The 17,190-nt window shown below is 56.5% G+C and overlaps 3 protein-coding genes across 6 annotated transcripts; all 3 read left to right on the forward strand.

Moving 5' to 3' along the window:
• Positions 1-138: 138 nt before the first annotated feature.
• NR0B2 (nuclear receptor subfamily 0 group B member 2) lies at positions 139-3,407 on the forward strand. Its single transcript, XM_054802772.1, has 2 exons — positions 139-1,705; positions 2,154-3,407. Exons 1-2 carry the CDS (start codon positions 1,162-1,164, stop codon positions 2,432-2,434), a joined length of 825 nt encoding a protein of 274 aa, XP_054658747.1. The 5' UTR covers positions 139-1,161; the 3' UTR covers positions 2,435-3,407.
• A 1,371-nt stretch (positions 3,408-4,778) lies between these two features.
• On the forward strand, positions 4,779-9,455 carry GPATCH3 (G-patch domain containing 3). The gene is made up of 7 exons (XM_054802737.1): positions 4,779-5,153; positions 5,462-5,880; positions 7,188-7,362; positions 7,724-7,783; positions 8,057-8,178; positions 8,318-8,445; positions 9,052-9,455. Exons 1-7 carry the CDS (start codon positions 4,799-4,801, stop codon positions 9,269-9,271), a joined length of 1,479 nt encoding a protein of 492 aa, XP_054658712.1. The 5' UTR covers positions 4,779-4,798; the 3' UTR covers positions 9,272-9,455.
• Positions 9,456-10,206: 751 nt separating this feature from the next.
• On the forward strand, positions 10,207-15,724 carry GPN2 (GPN-loop GTPase 2). Of its 4 annotated transcripts, none has more exons than XM_054802690.1 (6): positions 10,207-10,250; positions 11,273-11,711; positions 13,236-13,392; positions 13,591-13,751; positions 14,424-14,554; positions 15,088-15,724. In XM_054802690.1, the coding sequence occupies exons 2-6, from the start codon at positions 11,295-11,297 to the stop codon at positions 15,158-15,160; spliced, it is 939 nt and encodes a 312-aa protein (XP_054658665.1). In that variant the 5' UTR covers positions 10,207-10,250; positions 11,273-11,294; the 3' UTR covers positions 15,161-15,724. The 4 variants fall into 4 exon arrangements, with proteins under 4 accessions (XP_054658665.1, XP_054658666.1, XP_054658667.1 ...); XM_054802691.1 differs by having other exon boundaries at positions 10,217-10,250; positions 11,270-11,711; XM_054802692.1 differs by lacking the exon at positions 10,207-10,250 and adding an exon at positions 10,938-11,096 and having other exon boundaries at positions 11,270-11,711.
• Positions 15,725-17,190: the final 1,466 nt, after the last annotated feature.

Below are 17,190 nucleotides of genomic sequence, written 5' to 3' on the forward strand. Positions count from 1 at the left end.
CGACGGCCTGACCGGGCCTTTCCAGAAAGCTCGGCGGAGGCTTGTGACCCCGCGGCGGGGGGGGGGGGTCAAGGGTCAAAGTGCAGAGGGCAGGGTCGGAGGCAGAGGTTACCCGGGGGGTCGCGGGCGCTGCCCCGTGTCTCGGCCAAGCCTTGCTCTGCCCCTCCCGGGGGCCGCGGGCCCGGGCGCCCCCAGCCACGGTGACGGGAAGCGGCTCCGGGGAGCGGCCGCGGTGCCTCCCCCGGCTCTGTCCTCTGTCCCCCCTCGGCAGGCCAAGGCCTGGGTCCGGCCTTTCCCCCTGCTGAGGTACCGCCATCCCCGGGGGGGGGGGTTCCACCTCTGCCGCAGGAACCCCTCACCCTGCCAGCAGCCCCCTGGAAATCACTGCTTAGAGGCTCCTCCATTTCTTCTGGTCAACGGATTAAAAAAAAAAAAAAAGGTGAAAATCAGAGAATTAATTTGCCCTGCCTTTCCTCTGAGAGACACGAAGCGACAGGCCCTGCCCGGGATTGAACGCTACAATCGGTCGGTTCACTGGGCTTCTCCTGCTCGACTGTAACAACACGAGTCTCCCGTCAGCAAGGTTAGGCAAACAGCCGCTGATAAAACAACTTCCAGGTTCCTCTTTCCAAGGCCGTTAAACACAGACGAGTGCCCTGTGTGTGTGTGTGAACCTCCTGGCAGCGACACCTGCCCCATGACGGCGCGGGAGCCTTGGTGCCATGGTACAGGCTGGGTTAATGACTTTGTTTATATTGTTTGGGTAATCGCGATAAAGCCGCCCAACCCGCCTGTGTGTCCGTCCGTCCCCCCCCCTTCCCCGCTGGCGATTCATTGAGAAAATGGCCGTTGACGCCGCGTGAACTCGTTTGCCCCATCCAATCAGCCCAGGGACGGCTGGGTTGGTTGGGTTTGCTTTTTTTTTTTTTTTTTTTTAAATTAGGATCACTTAATCACAGAGCGGTCAAGGCTGTGGAGGGGTGTTTCACTGGTGACCTAGCCTTATAAGAGCTGGATTCAGCAGCTGTGAGCTGGCAGAGCTGGGAGGACGGGGAGAATCCAGCCTGCAACGCAGGGTTTGGGAGGAATTTTACGGCTTCCCCCCGCATCTGTTGTAGCAGGAACCGAGTTTTGACAAGAATTCGGCTGTCCGGCTCAGCTATGACCACCAGCGGTGCGGACATGGGCTGTGAGAGGTGCCAGTGCCACAGCGAAGACAAACGCACCGCCATCCTCTACACCCTCCTCAGCCAAAACCTCAACCACAGCCGGGGCGGCCGCAGCCCAACCCACCAACGCTGCCTCTGCCACCAGCGCCGGACCGTCTGCCTCCGCACACCTCACATCACTTGTCAGGCGGCGTCCAACGTGCTGGTAAAAACCGTCAGCTTCATGAAAAACCTTCCTTCTTTCCATCTGCTGCCGCGAGAGGATCAACTCCTGCTGCTGGACAGCTGCTGGGTCCCCCTTTTCCTCCTGGGGCTGGTCCAGGAGATGGTCACCTTCGAGGTGATGGAGACCCCGGCCCCCAGCATGCTCAAGAAGATCCTCCTCGATGGGCAGAGCAAACGACAGGAGCCCGAGCGGACGCAGCCCACTTTGGCCGCCGTGCAGCGGTTGCAGTGTTGCCTCAACACCTTTTGGAACCTGGATCTGAGCCCCAAGGAATACGCCTACCTGAAGGGAGCCATTCTCTTCAATCCCGGTGAGTTCCCAGCCCTCGCGGCTCTGCCTGCCGGCGGGAGAGCTCGACCCCCGCAGACGTTAGCGTCCGAACGTGCGCGCCTCTCGGCTCGGAGACGTTCAGAGCGCGGGCAGGCGCGTGTGGGAGAGCACAGAGGGCTGGTTACCCGAATGCAGCAGGAAGCGGGGAGGAGGGATGTCAGATGTGAAAGCCGGAGACCTTTGCCTGCCCTGCAGACAATAAAGGACCCTGGGATTTAATTTGTAAAGCATGAGTTTGCCCAGTTAACTACTTCTGCTCCCTCAAAAGGGCAGCCCTGAAATTGCTATGTCTCGGTAGCGCTGCGTACATCTCATTAGCGTGGCTTCGCAGAGCCCTTCTGAGAAACGGGGAAGGGTGGGAATGGGAGAAACCTGGGGCTGTTTTCCAGCCTCCCTCATCACCAGCTTTTCCTCCTCTCCCTCGGCAGAGGTCCCTGGGCTGAGAGCCTCCCTGTACATCGAGAGCCTCCAGCGGGAAGCCCAGAGAGCACTTCAGGAGGTCCTGCAGCCCCTGCACCCCAAGGACCAGGGCCGCTTTGCCCATATTTTGCTGATCGCCTCCACCTTAAAATCGATCCCTCCCTCCCTCATCACGGATCTCTTCTTCCGACCCGTCATCGGCAACGCAGACATCGTCGAGCTCATCGCAGAAATGCTGTACGAAATAACCGGCAGGCAGCTGGCTCCCGCAGCGCGCGTGGCGTGCTGAGCGGTCGCGCTCGCTTACCGGCCTCGCGGATGATCCCCACGCCTCGCCAGGGAGCAAAGCAAACCTAGGAGCGGGGATTTAGCCAGACAGACGCTCTGGAGTCTGTGGGGAACCGCACGTTTCGTTAGGGCCGAGGACGAAGGATTCAGCCGGGTTGCGGCAGAACGCGTGGAGAAACGGCTCCGGTTCAGCAGACGTTTACCGCAGCTCCGGCTCCGCCTGTGCCGGTCTCTGTTTCAGGGAACGTGTGTGCGGGTGACGGGTTTCCCTCCCTGTTTCCTTCCCCCAGAGCAGGTCGGGTTAGAGCCTGGTCCTGGTTTTTCCTCACTGAATCCTCGGTCCCGTTGAAATCAATGTGCGTTTCGCTCTTAACTCCAAGAGATGAGGTTTGTCCTCAACTAACAGCTTGATCCTGCGGTGTTTAGGCTGAATAACATGTCTTCAGTGGGATCGCTTACCGAGCGCCAACATGATGGAATCAGGTCTGGGTGAAGTCTTGGTCTGTCTATTGTGCTTGAAATCTTAGAAATATTGATGAATGATCTTCCTCAGGCACCAAGAGTATTAAATCTTACTGGGTGTGCAGATTCACCCCTCCTACCTTTTCTTCGATTGTATCTTTTCTCCGTAATGCCATGAAATACCCCAGAACTGCTCGCAGAGCAATGGGTTACCTAAGAGCATCTATTGCACGTCATCTTGGGCTGTGGGCTTACCTTGTTTGTGCGACAATAAGTGACCCCCCGAGCTGCGAACGCTGCGGAGATGAGCGGAGCTGGTTTGGTGCTAGAACTAAACGTCCCTCCCTGGAGTTACAGCCAGGTGCACACGTAGCACGCCTGGAAACCTTGCTCCTCCCGTCTGCAGCTTCTGCAACAAGGTAGATGTCAGTATTTTATAAGCGAATGTTCTTGTGGTTTGTATATAAGATGCAGTAAATTATTTTTTTAATAAAATGTTTCACGTTTTGGAACATGGTGGTGACTTTTTAGAGATGGTTTTAGGCACACGTCAATCGCCACAGGCGGTGGCTTTCTGACGAACAGCCCCGCGGCACAAAACCCCTCAGCGCTCCCCTTGCAGAGGCGGCGGAATCACAGCCCACCCATACACTGCACCTTTCTCCAGTCATTCGAGCCTCGCCCCGAGGGCTCCCGACGCAGCAGCAATGTCAGAGGTAGATGCTCTGACTCACCTGGACGGGCACAAACACCGTCCTGTTTGCCATGGCCGACCCAGCTGAGGGGTCGGGTAAAGCTGCGCGAAGCCTCCCTGTGCTGCGCCACCCACGGAAATACCTTGAACGTTAGCGGGCAGCCCGGTGGGAGGAAGGACTGTCTGTCCCTCCACCTCCCACCGCTGCTGCTGAACGGTGACAGATGGCTTCCACGGTGATCTCAGCCCCCTGACATCCATTTTCCACGGCGAGGGTGCACCTGAGTCATCTGCAGGGCCACACCAGCCACCGGCAGCCCTGAGCCACGCCAGCGCCGTGACACGCGCCTGAGTCACGGCCCACGGGATGCCCAACATCCTCGCTGCCAGAGCTACTCTGAACCGGGCACACAGACGCTTTGGCACAGGGGAGAACCCCCGCCCGCCCTGGGCGCCGCCATCCTGCCACCAGTCCCACTGGCGCCCGGGGACAGGGGATCACTGTGGGCTCCCCTGTCCGGTGTGGCACCCACCTGTGTTGCTGCCCATGAGGCAGGGCTGACACCGCAGGGCCACCCCTCCATCGTGGGACACACAGCGCTGGGACTCACCAAGAGGGCAAGGCCGGGGCTGCGCTGCACGGCACGGGGCGGGGGGGGGGGGGCTGGACACCCCCAGGGCCTGGGACCCCCCTTCAGGCCTGGCCACTCCCCAAAGCTCCCCACTGGGGCCTGGACACCTCTAGTCCCCTGCCACCCCCAAGGCCTGTGACCCCCCCCTCTACACCTGTGACCCCCCCTGGGGCCCAGCCACCCCCTGCCACCCCCATGGCCTGTGACCCCCCTCCAGGCCTGGCCACTCCCCAAAGCTCCCCACTGGGACCTGGCCACCCCCAAGGCCTGTGCCCCCCTCCTGGTCCTGCCCCCCCCCAAGGCCTGTGCCCCCGGGCCTGGTGACCCCCATGGCCTGTGCCCCCCACTGGGACCTGCCCCCCCCCAAGGCCTGTGCCCCCCTCCTGGTCCTGCCCCCCCCCCCAAGGCCTGTGCCGCCCCCCCCCCCGGGCCTGGCCACCCCAGGCCCCCCCCGCGCCCCCTCCCGCCTGCAGGGCGCTTCCCCCGCCACCAGGCGGCGCCCCGCTCTTGTGCTTCGGGAGTCGACGTCATCACCGCGCGCTCAGCTGCCTGTGACGCGCCGTCCCGGTGGGGCAAGATGGCGGCGCCCAGCTGTAGCCCCGGTAATGGCGGAACCGCCGCCCGTTACTGCCTGGTGAGCGGCATCCCGGCCGCGCTGCGCTCCGCCCAGCTCCGCGCCTACTTCAGCCAGTTCGTGGAGGCCGGCGGTTTCCTCTGCTTCCATTACCGTCACCGCCCCGAGCGCCCGCCGGCGGGCGGCGGCGGTGAGGAGGCCGCGGCGCCGCGCACTTGCTCCTGCCTGGTGGCCGTGCAGCCCGGCCGCGCCCGCCGCTTCGTCCGCATGTACTCGGGCAAGCGTTGGGTAGGGCCCGGCGGCACCTCGTTGCCCGGCCGCTGCCTCATCCGCAGGGTCCGCCTCAGCTCCGGGACAGGTAGGAGCGGGCGCCGGGGGGGGGGTCGGGGGGGTAGGGCGGACCGGGCCTTGCCTCCCCTCGCGGGCCTGGAAGGCCCGTCGGGCACCGGATCCCACCTCTGTGGGTCCCAGCAGCCAACCTGAGGGCACCGGGTGGTTAAAACCCATCACGGAGTTTCCTTAACACCTTAAATCCACTATGAGGCAAGAAAAGTCACTTTGGGGGTTGCTCATCCCTCTCCTGCCCGGGAGGACCCCGGGTTACCCCTCTCTGGTGGAGTGTGTGTTCCCCTCCCCGCCCCCCAACCCATTCCTTCTCTCCTCCAGGTGCAGAGACGTTTCCCTACAGTGAGGCCAAGGTGGCTGCAGGCGAATCTGTCACAGAATCGGACTTGAAGCGGCTGCCTGAGTTCAACCCCCCTTCCTTCATGCCTTACGGGAACGTGGGCACCCCCCTGAAAGTTTTTCTGGAGCTGATCCGAGCCTGCAGGCTGCCTCCCCGGATTATCAAGAAATTGCAGCTGGATTTTCCAAAGACAGGCTCATCCCGTAGGTATGGGAATGTGCCTTTTGAATACCAGGACACTGAGACAGTTATAGAAGAAGAAAGAGTTTACACTGCTACGGGGGATGAGATCACAGAGGAAGAGGGGCCTGTGGCAAGGTCTGAGGTGACTCACCCAGACGGTGCTGAGGAAGATGAGGAGGGGCAGGAGAAGGAGGAAGAGGAGTCGCACTCGGATGACGTAAGTGGATTTTTCTAGCACCGTCCTAGGTTAGCTATTGTAGCTGCGAAGCTGGAAGGGCTGATGGAAATCTCTTAGAGCTTATTTTTAATCTCTTAATTGTATTGTATAAATCAGTTGTCTAAAAACGGTGTTAAAATACGGTTGTTCAGGTCTCGGTGCACTGAGCCCCTTGGCGCATGAACAGTTTGGGCATTAACGCCTCCAAAATGGCTTATCCAAATCAAGGCGGTTGTAGGGGCTGAGCCCAAAGGGTTTGGTCAGGAGGAGCGAGCGCAGGCAGAGGCTGGCGCTGCGGGAGCAGATCTCTGCCCTGCTGTGTGGCAGATTGGCCCAGCTCTGCTGTTGCTCGTAAACGAGGTGACCGGAGGTTCGGGAGCACGTTAGTGTGCTGGAAACGACACACGGAGCTGTATGAATGGTTGACCTTGAATGCTCCTGTGATTGAAGTTAGTCATTCTGAGACAAATGGCTTTCGTGACAAAGACTCCTAGAAAACTGGACTGGACAGGCTCTCTGGAGACAATCTCGCTTCCTCCACCTGACAGACGCCTGTCTAGCCTCTTCTCTCAAACCTCTGTCATTACGGAGGCAGTGCAATCCTGAGACAAGCCATTCCCGTTCTTTGCTATAGCAGAATTAATTTAGATGCCAAATCTTGCTGCAATTTTATCCCATTAGGTTCTCGTAGCAACAGCGGACACAGAGATCACTTTGTTCCCTCCTTTACAAACTTTTTATTCAGTCTTTTCTTCTCCAGACTAAACAGACTCCTCTAGCCGTTTCTCACAGGCTGTTTCCTGGCTCTCCAGTCATTCTTTTGGCTGTTCCTCAGTTAGTTAATGTCTTCCTTGGAGGGCTCTGCCCAGAACTGGGCAGGCAGCAGTAAAGCTGTCAGTCTGGTCTGTGTCTGTGCCAGCGAGCTGCTTCTCTGGAACCGACACAATCTCTTTAGGGATCAACTTGAGTGGAATTAATTTGTTGCTAGTGCTGACTTTACGTACAACACACCTGCTCCTTAAATGGGCATCTTTGCGTTACAGATTGGGTACGCTGCTGAAAGCATGCCGTGAAGTGGGTGTGATGTGGGATTTTTCACCACTTCTGTCTGCTGACTCTGAAGATGGTATTAGTCAGGGGAATGAGGTCATCGGTGCCGGTCGTGTTAGTGCCTGAAAAGTGCAGGCTGAGACGAGCTCTGTTGACGAAGCTGTTTAGGAGGGAGGGCGTTGTGATGGGCCGCAAGGGTCAGGGAAACAGGGAGGTGTGGTGTTGGTGTCACCCACCTTTCGGCGGTTCCTTTGCAGGACAACGATACCTGTGAGGAGTGGGAGCGACACGAGGCTCTGCATGAGGACGTGACCAAGCAAGACCGTGTGGAGGAGCGGCTCTTTGAAGAGGAGATTGAGCTGAAGTGGGAGAAAGGCGGCTCTGGCCTTGTCTTCTACACGGATGCTCAGTACTGGCAGGAGAAGAATGGAGGTAACGTTGGTGTTTGTGTTGCTGAGCTACAAACAAACCACCTCGAGCTGGGGGTCCCAGCCCTGCAGGGAAGTCGAGTATAACCCCATGCAGTCATTGCAGGTCAGCTACGGATACGGGCATCTTGCCATCACTTTTTAAACCTTCCCTTGATCACAAAACCTGCACTGGTTCAATCCAATCACCTGAGACCCCAGCGTTCCTACTGGAAGCCTGTTGTGTAAGGGCTGTGGTTTGTGGAGTCTCTAATACCCTTTTCTTCCCATTTTGTTAGAGAAAACAGGACGCTGGGCCACCAGCAAACTTCTGTGTCAGACTTCCACAACCACCACCAAAACTAGTGTTTTCTTTCTCTTGGCAGACTTTGATGAGCAGACTGTGGATGACTGGGATGTGGACATGAGCATCTACTATGACAAAGGTATCTGAGCTGAAACTCCCCCCAGGAAAGCAGGGAGGTTGGGAAATTCTGACCCTGCAGAATTTCTGCATTGAGGAGCTCTTTTGACTCTGTCATCCTTTGAAAGCATCCAAGACGTCAGTGTACTTGAAACAACGTTTTTCTTGTCTGACAGTGAGAGTTGCCAGAAAGAACAGGTTCTGCCTCCTTCTTGCATGGTGCTCTGGGGGAAATGATGGTAACGAACAGCTTTCCTGAGCTGTGCTGCTCTGACTTTTGCTTCTTTCTCCCTAGATGGAGGTGATAAGGATGCTCGGGACTCGGTCCGGATGTGGCTGGAACAGCGACTCAGGGACGGCTTGGAGGATGGATCCGTTTCAGGACAACGGATCGGCACCTTTGAGAGATACACCAAGGTGAGCTCTGGTTACGTGCTTGGGAGAGGAAAGGCTGCGGTGGTGATGCTCAGAGGATGTGGGTTAGGGGGAGGAAGGCTCTGGGAAGATGAGGATGAGCTGTGTCCAGCTCTGTCATGTTGTTTTTTCCCTCTCCCAGGGTTTTGGCAGGAAGGTGCTGGAGCAGCAGGGCTGGACAGAGGGGCTGGGGCTGGGGAGCAGCAACTCTGGAATGGCTGAAGCTCTGGACAACGAGGGTCAGAACCCCAGATGCAAGAGGGGGCTGGGGTAAGTACCCAACCCTGCCCCACCAGCCTGTGCTCAGAGCCTCTGCCCAGGCTCTCTGGGCTGACGCAGCAGCTAACAGGCCGCAAAAGGAGCCAAGCGTGAACCAGAGCTGTAAGGCTGTCCCAGGGATCTGCCTTTCTTTGTGCAGCTGGTGGCAGGGCCTGCCACAGCGCTCCGGAGCTAAATATGCTGCTCTTCCTGATGGTCCGGTGCTCCTTGGAGGAGTTTGTGGTGTTATAGTAGGACTGCAACCATTTGCAGGTTCGTGCAGCACGTAAACACAGAGGGAGAGCTGTGCTTGAGGATTGAGGGTCACCTCTGCTACGGTATTCTGGTGGGGAAAGCCTGAGTGACCTGAGGTGTGGCTGTGCACCTTGCCCCTACTTATCAGTGGGGTTTCTGGAGGCTTTGTGCGGTGCTGTGTTTCTCTGTGAGGGCTGGCTCTTATTCTAGAGCAATCTCGCAGCCAGGAATAGGACAAGAATCCTTATTGCCCTGTATCAGTTCACTTCTCCCCTGCAGCACGTGAGGGAAATGAGCTGGGATGCACAGGGCTGTCCCACTGCCTCAGCAACGTTGGATCACGCGTTTTCCATTTCCCTCTAGGTACCATGGGGAGAAACTACCAACTTTCAGCAAAGTGAAAAAACCCCGACGGGATGTTCCCATCCTCATCTCGACCATCTACGATGACCCTGACCCAAAGGACAGCGGTGACCAGCTGCTCAGGCGCCAGCCACCTACTGCCATGAAGTACAGGCAGGACATGGCGTTCGTCCGGGCGTCGCACGGTGCTCTGCAGGGTTTTGGTGCCCAGTCGCGCTGAGCAGGGACTGTCGCAGAGCCTTTGTCCTGCCTCTGCTGCCGAGCACAGGCTGGCTCCTGGTCTTGGGTTTGGAGCAGGGTGTTCACCTATTTATTTTTGGAAGAAATATAGACTTGTAACAAAAATTGCCTCAGTGAGGTGGGGTTTTTTTTTTTCCCCCTCTAATTAAACCATTCAAATAAGGGGAAATAGTGCCGGTCTTATTTCTGACTGGTGGTTTAAAGCTTGGATCAACCAAGTTTGTGTGCTAGGTCAGCCTAAAAAAAAACCAAAAAAACAGAACTTTGTAGTTCATGGCTGCCTGAGATCCAGGGAAGGACAAGTACAGGCAGGGCCAGCTGTGGCACGGTAACTGTCCTGCCAAAAGCTCGCTGCTGGCCCGCAGCTTCGCGTTGCTTGGGCGTGACGATCCCACACTCCCGGGAGAAACTCATCGGGATGAAAGACTTGTCCTGGCAGCCTCCGGAGGAATTCTGCGGGAGGCGTTTCCCTGCGGTCGGGTGTAGCGGGTGCTTCTTTCCACGGTTCTCTGAGGTGCTGTGCCGCATTTTCCTGACGCAGGCACTCTTTGGAGGGAAGAGCCTTCGTCCCAGTGACCCAGTGCTAGAGGGTTAAATGTGAAGTGGTGAATGTTCTGCTGACAGGTTCCGGCTTGGCCCTGTGCACGTTCCTTAAGGCTATTGCTGTGTCAGAGGGGGATGCAGGGAATAATTTCCCCTTTTTGCGGGGGGGGGGGGGGAATTGGGGTTGTGCTGGAGGGACAAGGGCCGGTGCCGGGATTCGAACCCGGGATCCGAACCCCCTATTCCGGGGTTCGGATCCCGGGTTCGAATCCCGGCTATGGAGGAACTGCGCGTCCCTCCAAGCCGCCAGGGGGCGCTGTGGTAACGGCGGCCTTTCCTCACCCGGAACGCGGCGCTCGGGACCCGCGGTGACCCGGATCCAGTGCCGGGGGCACCGGTAGCGGCGGCGGCGGGAGGTGAGCGGCCTACCGGGGCCGGGGTTGGCCTACCGGGACCAGGGTTGGCCTACCGGGGTGGGGAGGGGGTCGTGAGGGAGACGGGGAGGTAGGGGTTGGCCTACCGGGGCGGGGAAGGGGGTGTGAGGGATGAAGGGACCTGGGTAATGAAGGGGGATGTGGGGGAGAAGGGGGGGAACTGGCGGTTTAAGGGAGAAGAGGGGACATGGGGGACAAAGGGAAGCATGGGGGGATATGGGGATAAATGGGGGTGCAGGCAAAGGGAGGGTGTGGGGGGGAAAGAGGGACACGGGGGGAAGGAGGTGGGGGGATATGGGGAGAAGAGGGGATGTAGGCAGAGAGGGGGACGTGGGGGAGAAAAGGGGGATGTGGGGGAGAAGAGGGAGCATGAGGGAGAAAAGGGGGCCATGGGGTGAAGGAGGGACACGGGGGGGGAAAGGGGGACGTGGGAGAGAAGAGGGGATATGGGGAGATGAGGCGATGCAGGCAAAGAGGGGGAGAAGGGGTATGGGGAGGGGAAAAGAGCGTGTGGGAGAGGGGATGTAGACTGGCGTGGGGAGAAGGGCAGATGTGTGGAGAGTGGGAATATGGGTGTTACATGAGGAGGAGATGGGACGTGAGGGAGAAAAGGGACATGGGGACATGGAGGGGAGGACGTGGGGGCATGCTGGGATGAGGGAGGGAATATGTGGGTGCTGCCACATCAGGAAGGACCCAGTTAGGGTAAAACTCCCCCCACATGCAGGCAGGAGTAGGGATCTGCGTCCCACAGGCACAGCCCTGGGGGTCTGGTTGGGGGTTTGCTCCTGTTTTCAGCCACGGCATCACCAGCCAGGGGGTGACACGGTAACGTCCGCCCCGGTGTGGGGCTCACCCGGGCAGGGAGTGACGGGAGGCAACAGTTACACCGTGGCACTTTCCCTTCCTCGCCACCCGCTCCCTGGGTCTGAATTCCAGCAGATTGCATTCGTATAAATGCAAATAAAATGGTAAATGGGAGCTTTTCCTCTTTTGGTCAGCAGAAGGAGAAGGAAATGAGCCACCATGTCTGAGGGCAGCAAGGGGAGCTCGCTGGCCTTCGGCCAGGTGGTCATCGGGCCTCCGGGCTCGGGGAAGACGACCTACTGCCATGGCATGCAGGAGTTCATGGGCAGGATCGGGCGCAAGGTGACGGTGGTGAACCTGGATCCCGCCAACGAAGCCATGCCCTACCAGTGTGCCGTGGACATCGCCGAGCTCATCACCCTGCCTGACGTGATGGAGAATTTGAAGCTAGGGCCCAACGGGGGGTTGATCTACTGCATGGAGTACCTGGAGGCCAACTTCGACTGGCTGCAGGAGAAGCTGGCCGCGTTCAGGGGTCACTACTACTTGTTTGACTGCCCGGGGCAGGTGGAGCTCTACACCCACCACAACGCCCTGAAGAACGTCTTCACGCAGCTGGCCAAGTGGAATTTCAGGGTAGGTTTAGGGCTCTGCGGGGAGCTGGGATCAGCGCCTGGCACCCCGCGTGCTTGTGCAAGGGGTTTGCGACCTGTACGCTGTGTGGTCGGAGCTTCTGATTGTGGTTGTGGGTATTAATGACTGTTTTCTTTATTAACGTGTTTGTCCTTTTGTGTGAAATGACTTTATCAGGGAAGGAGAGGAATTTTGCCCCATTTTATGCTCGGAGGGATAGGCAAAGGAGCGGCTTATAGGGCATTTAATTCAGTGGGATTATCATGAACAGAAACCTGGATTCCTTCCTCACATGCTCTCGCTGTGCTCCACGGTCCTCTCCACAGACCTTGTGTGTTTTATCCGAGTGGGCGCTGTATTTCGGAGCGGGGAGGTAGATGTGTGAGCTGGGCGAGCGGGAGCCCAGTGTGAGAAATTCAGGCGTCATCTCGGGCCCTACCTGCCTCTCCTGCAGCCAAACCAAAACGCTCTCCACGTTGTAGTACGTGCTCTGTGCTTTCTTGCACAATAGAAAATGCAAATGAGGAAGCGCAGGTGGGAAGAGTCCCATAACCAAGCGAACTTGCTTACGTTGCATTTGTTTTGCATTTGGGCCAAACCATGAATGTGCAAACCGTGTGTGGTGTGAGCAAGAAGGGCAAGTTCATTGACTTGAGAATGTCACAGGGAATCTGCGTGTTAGAGATTATTTTTATTCAAATAAATGTACGTGAAATTGTAGTTACTAAAAAAAGATAGCGCACTGCTGTTTTGATGCTCGCTCAAGTGCCTCTGAGCTTTAAACTGGCTTTTTTTGCTGCAGAAGCATCGCTGTGATGCAACCGCCTTCGACTACAGAGCCCTGACTTTGAGTAACATTGTGTAACAGGCAGTGACTTCACAGAGATCTCGGACCACATTGTTACAGCTGCACAAAACACAGGGAATCAAACTGCTCGTTAATTTCATTATTAATTATTATTTCAAACCGCATGACAATTGGTTCTCCCAGCAGAGCGTGGTGTGCTACAGTTACTGCTCCTGAGTGTACGCTGTGCGTGAGCGTTCCTGTGGGGAAGGTGGAAATCTGGAGGCAGTGGTGTCCTTCAGAATGAGAGTTACCCCCAGCTCCCCCCACAAAAAAACCTGCAGAGTTCAGACAAGCATCTGGAAACTTCCTCTGCAGAGAAAGAACCTCTGAGAAAAGGGAGAGAGAGGAGTTGCAGGTTTAAGTGTCTTTCAGTACTGCCCTGAACCTCCCCACAGCCCTGTCCGTGCACCAGCACCCGGGGTCCTGAATCCCCCAGGCGCTCCATGGGTGCGAACATGGTGATGGATACTTCTATGTATGTATGTGCACTCATAGGTGAGCATGTTTTATGTGCAGGAGGTGGAAGGTAGGTGGTAACTTTCCCTGCGTAGGAGTCTAGGTGGTCATAGCCAGGTCAGATTGTCCTATAGCCGCTTCTCTGACTGTCCCAAAAGCAAGCAGATGGACTCGTCACTGGGCCTGACCTCACGCTGTCCCTTTGTGCCTTCGCTGTCCAGCTGGCTGCGGTGCATTTGGTGGATTCTCACTACTGCACGGACCCTGGCAAGTTCATCTCTGTTCTCTGCACCTCGCTCTCCACCATGCTGCACGTGGAACTGCCCCACGTCAACGTCCTCTCCAAGATGGACCTGATCGAGCGATACGGCAAGCTGGGTAAGAGCCTTTGCGAGAGAGACGCGTAGAATCGGGCTGTGGCATTGGGTGTGGGCTAGCTGCTCAGGTGCGGGGATGTATGGCTGGGAGATGGTGGGGGAACTGGTGTAAATCTCACCGGCTTCTCTGGCACGTTCTAGCCAGGGAAGCCCCAATATTTACAGATTGCCTTCAGAGCTTCTTGGTGTTTCCCTGCAGCTTTCAACCTGGATTATTACACAGAGGTCCTGGACCTCTCTTATTTGGTTGATCATTTAGCTTCTGACCCCTTCTTCAGAAATTACCGCCGCCTCAATGAGAAGCTGGTGGAGGTGATCGAGGACTACAGCCTGGTGTCCTTCGTTCCGCTCAACGTCCAGGTGACGCAGCAGGAGGAGTGGGGCAGAGAGAACAGGGAGCGTTGGATATGTGGTCAGCAGGTTTGGTAGCAGCTAGGTTACGTCTGCTTAGAGCCACGAGGGCTGCAAAGCTCAACTGTGAAGAGACTCGGGGTGGAGGAGGACAGTGAAATGCACCCAGATTTGTAAATGGTCTGTGGCAGCCAAAGGAAAAGGCTAACGAGCTTGGGGCTATGTGGGCCTTGTGTCCTGGGGAATTAAGACTCCCCTTCGTTCAGCTCTTCTGTGCCTGCATTTCAAATCTGGGCCAAGTATTACCTAAAACGGTGTTAAATTGGGGAGCGCAAAATCATTAGAAGATTGGGAGGAATACATTTGGGAGGAAGGGCTGAAGACATTTGTCTTGTAGTTTGCAGAAGTGTCAACGAAGGCAAATGGGCTGAGGCAAGAGGTGATGAAAGGGAGTGAGAGGGTGGAGGGTGTCAGCCCAGCTCATATCCAGGCTCCACGGAGGGGGGGGCCCTGTTTGTCCTACGGCCTCTCTGGGCTCGGGGAGGCTGGCAGCATCCTCGGGGCGTTGAGCGCTGTGTGGGTGGTTCAGAGCCTCCGAGGAAATCTGTGGTAAAGCCCAGCGTGAGCTCTTGCCTCCGGGGAAGGACCAGATTCCCTGCGTGTCATCTCCCTCCCTTTCAGGACAAGGAGAGCATGCGGCAGGTGATGCAGGCGGTGGACAAAGCCAACGGCTATTCCTTCGGAGACCAGGAGCAAAGGAGCCTGGAAGCTTTGATGTCAGCAGCAGTGGGAGCCGATTTCCACTTTACTTCGTATCCTTCTCCACTGATCCTCTGTTGTGTTGAGTTTTAATTTCTCCTTGAGAGAAACTGAGTTTTAATCTCCCCTCTTTGTCCTGGGGAAGAGAGGCTGGAGTGGGGCTGGCGGTTTGCAGGCCCAGGTTGTTACTAACATCATCTGATGCTGTTTGGTGATACGCGTGTAGTAGGGCTCAGCCCAGACCTTAGCAGACAGTTGTCCGCACCAAAGCCGCCACATTTGTTGCTAATTGATACTCTGAATGTGGGAGGAAACTTTTGATACCTTTCCTCTCTCTCACGCTCGCTTGGACTGGTTCGTTCCACCTCGGCCAAACCATGCAACTGATTCTCCTGTACTTGTCGGGTCTGGGATCAGCCAGAGCCAGAAATAACTCAGGTGATGCGTGCTGCTGCCAGTTCGGCTGTCTTCCTGCCAGCCTTCAGGCTAATGTGGGGCTGGTTCCTTGCTAAGAACGTTAAGAGCTCCTTGCAGAAGGGAGTGTTTGAGCCCAGCCCCTTGTTTTCCTTAATTACTGCATTATCAGCACACTCGCGGTGCAGGAGAAGTATGTGCAATCTCAGGACAAAGCCGTGGAAGAAGAAGTGATGGATCTGTAACACACCCACCTCTTCCATGGCTCCTCTCGCTTTTGACACCTCTCCTTTTCCTACCAGGAGCTTAAAGGATCTCTGCGTCCTGTGACTCGGACCAAGCGAAAGCCTTTCCAGGCAGAGGTCTGGCTGCTGGATTCCCTCTCTGGGAGGGTTTCACCTCTTGTGCTTCAGCCGCGCTGCACAGCGCAGCGTTTTTGCAGAAAGGCGATGGCTGAGTGCAAGGCAGGCTGGGTCTTTCCTTAGGAATGAGAGAGATTTAGCCAGGGGAAGGCGTGGTTAGCAGGGGAAGAGAAGAAAGATAAAGGAGACTGACCTTTGCCAAGGCTTCTCCTCCCCATCATGACCAAGATAGAGCCAGAGAAAGAAAACTCAGTTTGAGCAGTGAGACTTGAGACAAAAGCTCTGGGTTTCCCGCATAGGAGGAGTGCGCATGGGCCTCGTGCTCAGAGGCTCATAAGCCTCTGTTCTGTCTCAAAGAGGACAGAAAGAGAGTTGTTTTGTTTTGTTTTTTTTTTTTAAATAATAGTGGACTCTTTCTTAATAAAACACTCCTTCGTCTTGCTTTCATCTTGTGAGTTTGCTGAACCTGAATAAATAAAACCAAGAGCGCTACAAAGCCCGAGGCTGAAAAGCCTCTAGTGGGAACGTCGCAGCGGCTGCTGCGTTGTGTGCTTTGCAGAAAGGCTCCGTGTTTGCGACGTTGTGTTCCTCTATGATCTACCCAGGAACAACCAAAGCGTTTGCTGGAGGGAGCGAGGAAGAGAGACTGTGGGATGGGAAAGCAGGTCACTCCTCGCGCGTGCTTATGCAGGGGCCGAAGGCTGGCGGTTGGTGCGCACGCAGCGCGCTGACAGCGACGCGCAAACTGCAAGCTCGGCTTTTGGAGGCTTTTGATTAAGAAAGCCCCTGTGTGAGTCAGCAGGAGGTTAGAGCGCATCGTTTGCATGTAGGGCCCTTCCTGGAAGCTGCCTGGTCTGCCCTCATCCACCTTCTTTTTCCTGAGCTGGCTTTCTCCAGTACCTTCTCCAGATCCCAAATCCTCGTGCTTCCCCTCCTTCCCACATAATTCCCTCTTGCTGACCCCCTGCAGCTCCTGACGGTGACGCAGTGGCTCCCAGCCTCGTGCCACCGCTGCAGACAGCAGCTTGGGTCCACCGGCGCGGTGAACGGGGAAGGTTGGGATGATGAAAAGCAAGGCGTTCGCGCCGAGCAGCCCTCCCAGTGCTCCTGGCAGCTCGCGCAGCCACACGTAGGATGGGAGCGGGCGAGCCTCCCGGCTCGCAGCTCGGTGTGCAGACTCAGCATCGCATCTTGCCCAAGAGCTTGCGTAAAATGAGACGGCTCCTTCTCGCGGGACAGTCTGGTCCTTAGCAGAGCAATTGCAGACCACTGACTCGGTGAATCTAAATGTGAGCGGGGTCTTGCTTAGCAGGGACTGCAGCTAAGCGGGGAACTAAAACTAAGTTTTCCTGCATCCCACAGCTTTGTGGCTGGGATTTGGAGACAAGGAGGAGCTCAGGGGGAGAAAGAGGGCAAAGAGGCTTGTGCTTTCAGCAGATCCGTTCGCAGTGAAAGACGACACTGACATTTCAAACACAGAAGTCAAATTCCTGTCTGCTCTCAGTGCCCGAGCTCTTATCCCAAGAGCCCAGGGACTTCCCTGAGTGTTCCTGGCTGAAACCTGTCAGCTGCGTTTCGGTGCTCTCTGGGGCTGAAAGTCTGGAAGCCAACCTAACCATAACCGGAGCTGAAACTCCATCCTCGCCTCGTGGTCTTGCGGACTTGTCCCGGTCATCTTTGAGCCCTGTAGTTGCTGTAAAGGGATGGAAGACGTGATCATAAAAATGTGAATTTTATGGTGGCTCTTTCATGGCTTTGAGAGATTTGGTGGCTTAAAAGGGTATGGTCAGGTCAGGCTGGAGTTACGCAAGAGCCATCAAAGCTTTTGTGGCTGTTTGGCTTTTTTATTTTAATACCCAGGCAGTATCTGCAGCCTCAGCCTTGCCACGCTGGAGAAAATACAAATTAAAGGT

This window comes from Grus americana, chromosome 23 (assembly GCF_028858705.1).
Source record: "Grus americana isolate bGruAme1 chromosome 23, bGruAme1.mat, whole genome shotgun sequence".
In the NCBI taxonomy this organism is placed as follows: Eukaryota; Metazoa; Chordata; class Aves; order Gruiformes; family Gruidae; genus Grus; species Grus americana.

What these genes read in the sequence shown, in the direction of transcription:
- NR0B2 (XM_054802772.1), top strand. Translation starts at nt 1,162, where the DNA reads ATGACCACCAGCGGTGCGGACATGGGCTGTGAGAGGTGCCAGTGCCAC. An exon ending in AGCCATTCTCTTCAATCCCG is followed by an intron (nt 1,706 to 2,153) that starts GTGAGTTCCCAG and finishes CTCCCTCGGCAG; the next exon opens with AGGTCCCTGGGCTGAGAGCC.
- GPATCH3 (XM_054802737.1), top strand. Translation starts at nt 4,799, where the DNA reads ATGGCGGCGCCCAGCTGTAGCCCCGGTAATGGCGGAACCGCCGCCCGT. An exon ending in CCGCCTCAGCTCCGGGACAG is followed by an intron (nt 5,154 to 5,461) that starts GTAGGAGCGGGC and finishes TCTCTCCTCCAG; the next exon opens with GTGCAGAGACGTTTCCCTAC. An exon ending in AGGAGTCGCACTCGGATGAC is followed by an intron (nt 5,881 to 7,187) that starts GTAAGTGGATTT and finishes GTTCCTTTGCAG; the next exon opens with GACAACGATACCTGTGAGGA.
- GPN2 (XM_054802690.1), top strand. Translation starts at nt 11,295, where the DNA reads ATGTCTGAGGGCAGCAAGGGGAGCTCGCTGGCCTTCGGCCAGGTGGTC. An exon ending in TGGCCAAGTGGAATTTCAGG is followed by an intron (nt 11,712 to 13,235) that starts GTAGGTTTAGGG and finishes TTCGCTGTCCAG; the next exon opens with CTGGCTGCGGTGCATTTGGT. An exon ending in TCGTTCCGCTCAACGTCCAG is followed by an intron (nt 13,752 to 14,423) that starts GTGACGCAGCAG and finishes CCTCCCTTTCAG; the next exon opens with GACAAGGAGAGCATGCGGCA.